The 7348-nt window shown below is 46.9% G+C and overlaps 1 protein-coding gene across 1 annotated transcript; it reads right to left on the bottom strand.

Moving 5' to 3' along the window:
- Nucleotides 1–1660: 1660 nt before the first annotated feature.
- LOC119372278 (nuclear envelope integral membrane protein 1) lies at nt 1661–7340 on the bottom strand. Its single transcript, XM_037642754.2, has 2 exons — nt 6395–7340; nt 1661–3907 (listed from the first exon to the last, which is right to left on the bottom strand). The coding sequence occupies exons 1-2, from the start codon at nt 7043–7045 to the stop codon at nt 3329–3331; spliced, it is 1230 nt and encodes a 409-aa protein (XP_037498682.1). The 5' UTR covers nt 7046–7340; the 3' UTR covers nt 1661–3328.
- Between the last annotated feature and the right edge of the window lie 8 nt (nt 7341–7348).

Below are 7348 nucleotides of genomic sequence, written 5' to 3'. Positions count from 1 at the left end.
TGAAGCTTTCGTCCAAGTTTTTAAGGTGGCAGAGTTAAAGAGCCAGTGGCGCAGAAATTCCGGCGTCGGTGGCATCGCCTGTGAGTGAAAAATCGCAATGGATGCAATGAACAAAAATTGGGGGTTCGAACCCAGGCATTATGAGTGGCAATAAGGTGTTCTGCAAGAGTGCCATGCCAGTGTTTGAAACTATTTTGAAAAATGCCCTCTGCAGGTGTCATGTAGTGCAAGGATTCGTGCTAACCGATGTAATATGTGAATGGCGTAATGAATGGATGGTTTAAAGCCAACCCATTACAAAGCACTCTATAATAATTAATTATCATCAGCCACAGCATCAACAAAATGGGCAGCTGCATAAGTGTGTGTACTGCCTCACGGACCCACATTGGATACTTTTCTACTTCGCAAAATGATGAGTTATGGCTTAGTGGGCATTTTATGGCTTAGTGGACACACCCTTTCAGGTGTCTTTTGTATCTCAATACTAACTGTCATTTTGCACGTCTTCGTTTCAACGCCACACACCCAGTACTTTCAGATGATTAATGGTGTGTGTACACTATGCTCAGAGCAGCGTGACACAGAATTATGAATGCTAAAGTAACGAATGATGAGTTTCCAACAGAGGAAATGCAAACAAGAGAGATGGCGGCCATTGTTGTACGACAAAACGACTTCCCAAAGGGTGCGAAGCGTTTTGACACTCAAAGGCAAACAAGAGTACTTGGGGCGTCTTTCTGCCACGCAACTGTCATCTGGTTTGCTTGCAATTATTTTCTTGAAAACTGTGCAATGGCTATTTTCCTATCAAGGGTTCTACATCATGCCGATAGCCGCATGCTGTTTGTGACTGGGAAGTACCGGGCATGCGACGATAAAGCATGTAGAGCACGCGAGACAGATGCTGACGATCAATGTGTGGCAGAAAAAACACCCCAAATAGGCCTTTCTTTTTGTCTCAAGAGTGTGGAGTGTGCATGGTTCTGAAACAACACGTGTACACTCTGACAAGACTTCTGCATGTTGCACATATACGTACTTCTGTTGACAAATGCTGTCTGCATTTCACAGTTTTTAAAAGACGTTCTGCAAGCGAAAGGTAGGTGGAAAAGGGACAGAAGAAAGTGTTGCCGCAGCAGATCCCGACTTGGTCTAGAAATAACATGTTTACCTGCTAAATATCACACCTGCGCATGTTTCAACAACCCGAGCCACTTGGTGTACACACGGGCGATTAACCAAAGCAGTGCTTTTTAACATGACGCAAAGCAAACAACACACGTAAGAGCATTGGTGTGTTGTCTGCCGACATTCCATAGACCATAGAAAAGCAAAGATTTACTTGGTTACATGTTCATGCTTCAACTGAACAGTACAAGTTCTAACTGCAATCTCTTGAGATTCGTTAGCAGTACTTGAAATGAAGATGGCAGTGCAGATTGTAAGGACACTGCTTGACATTGTAAGTATCTGATTAAATGCACAATGCAAAAAAAAGCCTGTACCTTAGTTTCAAGACAAGTTGGCGTGCTAACGTTTCAGAATGCATTAGCACATTAAATGCTCACATGAGTTTACAAGCTTGACAGAGGAGACCACACTATAAATGTGAGCAGAGACCACCAAAAGGGTTTTTAACGACACACAAATGCACAAAGAAGTGTGGAAGTACTTTATTGAAACAGGACGAGATGACCCTCACAGTTCATGCTGAAAGGTCAGTCGAATGTCAGTACTAGATGGCGTAAAAGGGTGGCTTTCTTTCCCACAAGTGTTACGCGCATACATAGCAGACAAATATAAAAGTGAACACGTTGTCAGTAGTTAGTGTTCAACGGTAACTCTATGAGCGTATTTCTCAGTACTGGCAACACAACCCCTCCTTTTGAGGGAGAATTTGCCTAAACTGTGCCATCATTTCAGTGCAGCAGTGGAACCAACATGAAAGCTGTTAACAAGTTGTTCACTTGTATGCTGTTCCCTGCTGCAATTTGTTCATAATCATGCACATTGGTTCAAGTACTGTCACAGAAACAAATCAGTGGTTTTAGTAAAGAAAACGCATCACATGAACACAAAAACAAATCCGAGTTCTCTTTGGTGCGTAATGATTTCAGTCTGCCACTGTACAGTGGAAATGTTGTCCTTGGCCTAGGATAAGCACAGGCACCAACAAACTGTGAAAATGAGAGCGATTGGTAGATCAATCCCAATATGGCGTTTCCTTCTCAACTCTAACTAACAAAACTGACACCCCTTGCACTTGAGTCAATACAGCACTATGTTGAGTCAATACAGCACTATGTTGAGCCTTATCTTGTCCTTGGTACAAGGTGAGCTTCATCGACTTGAGCTGTGATTGGCTTAAAAACTTGAGCTGTGATTGGCCTAAAATGCCAGCATTGTGGCAATGCTATTGACACTGGACTTTATACGTGCTGCATGTGAAGTGTGACAAGAATACCAAAACTTGTATGATGCTCAGTGTGAACTTGCGAACACCTCGTCACATTGCGGCAAGGAGTAGAACATGAAAGCTATGAGAGCTCTTGCAACCTGCCCTACAGCCATGCAAGACTTGGTCCAGCCATGTCAGAGAGCTGAGTTGACCTTAACATAACAGGTATCATGGGGATAAGTGTTTCCCTGACAAAGTTGTTACGCGAGGCTATCACCTGACCCTGTAACACCAGCACCACTGCGTGCACAACACTGACAGCTGTAGAAGTTGCAATGTCCCAAGGCACCTTAGTTGTTTATTTATAAACTTGTAAACTCTTTGCAAGCAAGACCTCTGGAATGTACAAATTATATGGGTTGGGTAGCTGCTCACTAACAGAGAGGTAGATTCATGCTACAAATCCATGAGTGGTATGGTAACGATGCTCAACCAGAAACATCCATGTCAATCACGCTTGGCACCAAGTTTGTTCTAGAGTTGGCAGAGAAGGCTGAGCACAGTTGCCCTTGCGCATAATTTCCAGAAGTGCTATTTCAGTCGTCACGTTTCTGCATTATTAGGTAGCTCTCACCATTGGGCAGATGGTCTCAAAAAAACCCAGGTCATACCAAAGGACCCATCTACGACAACTACACGTGACTGTTCTCGTGCAAATCTGGCAAGTCGCAACAGGTATTCTCGAACAAGATGCGTGTTGTCTAGTAGCTGGCAGAAGCCTCGTGTGATTGTAAAACCCACAGGGTTAAAATAACACAACCTCAGCTGCACTTGCTTACCACCAGCCATCTTAGGTGTCGGCAAAGTTCCAGTTTGCTTCACCCATTTCATAGGCGGAGGTTCAGACCGTCTAGAAGGGCCACTGACCTACTCTACAAGTTCCGTAAACGACGGCTGTTCGTCGTCACTCTCCTCTGTCAGCTGGTAGTCCTCGTCGCTTGGCGGCCTGTCCGACGAATCCAGCTCGTACTGGAGCACTTCCTCGTCCGCGAGATGCGACTGTCCCTGAACGAACTTGGCGAACCGCACGGGATCCTTCAAGCGGGTCACCACCTGCCACGTCCTGCAGTTGGGGCTGCCACAAAACTCTCGCAGAGATTCCAGGGCCTTTCTCGTTTCGACATCGCCCTGCAATATGTACTCTTCCTCGGTAAGGAGCTTCACCTTTGGCCGGCACACGCGTGTCCTCCACCAGGTCCTCATCTTGGCCGTCCAGCTCGGCGGGAGGTTGTAGGCCACCAGCATGGCGAGCGCCGTGGCGCACGTCACCTCGCGGATCTCTGACGACGTTATTACTCCAGCCAGTGCCACTAGCTGCAGGGACCACTGAATCAAATCCAGAGTCCGAGGATTTGTCGGTGGCCCCACGCGGTAGCAGACGGCGAAACTGAGGAGCGCCGTGAATGCGATGTAGCCAGCCAGCACGTTCCTGTAGTCAGCCAGCACCTGCACGAGTCACGTGGACATGACAATGGCAGTTTAGATATAAGAACATCAAAGAAGCAGTTAACTTGAAGCAAAGCTTAGAGAATACCAGCATAATTAATCTATAACACACAGTTGTTTCACGGTTTTAATTGAGTGCTACATAGTGACCTACTTATGAAAGTTCTGAAATGAACAGTGCTGATTTTGCATTCTTTACCAGTGCATTACAGTTAAATGGAAGCAAAGCCACAATAAGTTAAATCGACTCGGCAGAGAGGCATTGCGTCACGCACTGTTGAAGGCACTGACATTGTGTGCATACATGGAAGTATTTCTGCTGCGTTTCTGCATAGAAATTGTTAAGACATAGCAGTCTGAACACGGTAAACTAAAAAAACTCAGCTAAATATGTCTATTGTAAAATACATGCCTCTGCTGCCAACAGAATGTGTTAAATTTACAGACTTGCCCACCATAAAACAGCAGCACTGTAACCTGACATTCACGCTAGTGTTGATGCAAGTAGGTGTGCCACGCAAGAATTGACTTCAAAACAAAACAACATAACATAAAACAACATAACATAGCATTTACCGAGCTTCACACTTGCTCAGAGCAGTCTCTGCATACGGGAGATTTGTATGACGGAGTAAACTCAGCTTTGAAAATTTTCGTGTCAGAACCCCTTCAAAGGGACACTAGAGGCAAATAACAATTTGTCAGAGTGAAAGCTCAATGTATGACAACGTCTAAAACAGCAATATTATCAACAACAGTGCCCTACTTACCGAGAAATTAAGCTAAATGTATCACACGATCAGTGCCACGAGCGGCACGTTTTGGAAATGATCCCGATGACGCGAGAGAGTTCGACTACAATTAATCACTCGAAATCAAACTAGCTGCAATAAAAAAAGAACCTTCCGTGCATCAAGAGACGTAATAAAATGCTGCTTGTTCGTTTGTTTGATTCATGGGAAAAAGAACCTCTTTCGCGTTGTCATGGGGAACGGCGCGCGTGGTTCAAAGGTTCCATTTTCGCCGAACTGCGCTTCACCCGGCACCCTGCTTCGCTCACGCAGTCGCGTCTCAGTGGTAGTTTCGGTACTGCGTACTGCCGCGTGTGTTTTGCGCGCTCGTGAAAGTCGCTCTGACAGAAAGTTCGACAAAATGCTGCATGCATGTGATGTTGCCGGGTGCCCGAATGGTGCACGCCGCCGCACAGTAAAAGCCGGCAACGTTGGGCACGGCAGCAGTGACGTGAGAAACACCGCTTTCAGGCGGGTAATTTGAAGTGCGCTAACGCTATGTGGACCACTAAAACTGGATTTTATTTTAAAATAAGCACTTCCTTGGCACAAAAGTAGCACTACAACGTTTCTGGACCGTTACTTCAACAATCAACGTCGACTTGATATTTGGCTTTAGTGTCCCTTTAAGAGAAAACAGTGGCGTGAAGGGATGTCACTGACACCAATCACGAGGCATTTCACCGTGGCAACAGGCAGGTCATGCCACTTGCTGTGACCATTGGTCGCTTTGAGTCGCTGCTTGCTTGCCAGTTGGAATAGGTCATGTGAACTCTTATCAATCGACAGGGTTTGAATGAGCACTTTGAGAAGGTGCAGATGCCAATTAGCAATGAATTCTCACCAAGCAGCTCAATTTTCTGTTGTCCTAAATGTGTGTCTTTCTTCCAAGTTTCCTCTAATTGAATGCAAGGACGTCGGTATGAAGTACTGAACACGTTATGACCAGGATGGAGTCAAAGGGGTGTCAACTTTTGTGGCCAGCACATGGCTTATAGTGTGAAGACAAGCCATATAAAGGGCATGACGTAGACACATTGAAGCAATGAGCTAAGAAGAACGATTGCTTTGTTTGCTACACAGTTCAATATGTGTTTCTTTTGGCATTAAGTCAAGTGGACATGTACTGGAACGTTAGCTAGGCACTCCACCGTGTCCACTTCTTGTTCATCAGTTTCAGTCTTCTGGGCTGGTCTCCTTTTTCTTTAACCATTATGGATAAAACTTCAAATTGTGCCACAAGCCAAGGGCCCTATAATAACGCGGCTTGGGCACACCAACATCCCACCCTGCATCGGGGTGGTGGAAAACCCAGCCTTAACCCTGATAACCACCAACAACTGTTGAATCAAGATGGTACATTGAACAAGTTGGTTGAAGTTCATTTTGTTGAAACAGCATGCTGCAAGATGAGAGACAAGCGGGGTGCTTGCAAATAGAGAGAGAGAGGTGTTCTTCAAAACAAAATTCAGTTGCGAGTTCAGTGCACCCTTTGTATTTCGTCTTATAACGCGCTGTTTCAACGAAGTGACAACTGGTAAACGTGGCGAGGCAGACAGCCAAGTCACATGGCCTCCTGGACTAAGGAGTCCAACAGGGCGACGACCAAATAACGGCGTATGCTCTTACAATATGAAGTTCGTCCCTCTTTCGAAGGATCATCCGCAACTCGGCACATGCGTGAGCACACGTTTACCTGATAAACGTTCGACCACAGCAGTTGCAGCAAGTACAGCACCAGCGACCAGCCGAAGCAGAGAACCGTGAAGCACGCTGAGCGACGCGGTAACAGGCGACCCAGGACGAATACGACGACGAGTAACGAGGCCATTATGCCGACGGCGACGCCGCACGAGTAGAAGACGAGCACGTTGCGGCACAGCGAAGGCACGCTGAAGAACATCAGCACCGAGACGAGGAACTGCAGCAGGCGCCAGTAGTTGGCCTCGCGCACCACCAGCTGGAAACGGTAGTCGTCTTCGGACACGACGCCGATGCAGTGAGGTCTGAATGCCGACAGCGAGATGGTGGAGCGCCTCCAGGGAAGCAGCGGGACCCAGCTGGCGATGTGCGAGTCGAACTGCGCCCGCACGGACGCCTCGTCGGGCCCCTCGAAGAGCGTGTAGCGCTCTGGCACGAGCTTGAACTCGACGTAGACGGACTTGAAGAGCGACCAGTAACTAGCGGGCTCGCCCGGGTAGCAGAATACGGCGAGGTCGTTCCTGTTGTTGTACGATCGGGCCAGGTATTGGTGGCCTTCTCGCAGGACCGTCGACGAAGTAGCGTCGCCCGAGACGATGTGCAGTAGGACAACAGCCGGCAACCACTTGAGGACAGTCGACGCCATCGTGTTCAGAACGACCGTTCGCTACGGGCAGTCAAAAGCACGGTGATCGAAAGCGTAGAATAAAGGAACCAGTTGGTCGGAAACGCATTGCACTACTACTGTAGCACAGCTACACTTTACAACTACCTGGTTGTTCAGCCTTGAAGTTTTGAATTTGGTGACAACGGGCATTGGCACTCGTGAGGCAAACGCGTGCTACTGTTGTCGATAAACGCGCAACGCCACAACCATAACGAAAATACAAATGATACAGAACAATACAGAACGATACCAAACGCAGCAAAAAAAAATTAAAAAAAAATC

This window comes from Rhipicephalus sanguineus, chromosome 10 (genome assembly GCF_013339695.2).
Source record: "Rhipicephalus sanguineus isolate Rsan-2018 chromosome 10, BIME_Rsan_1.4, whole genome shotgun sequence".
In the NCBI taxonomy this organism is placed as follows: domain Eukaryota; kingdom Metazoa; phylum Arthropoda; class Arachnida; order Ixodida; family Ixodidae; genus Rhipicephalus; species Rhipicephalus sanguineus.
Note: the sequence above shows the minus strand (reverse complement) of the source record. Positions and strands in the feature narration are given on the sequence as shown.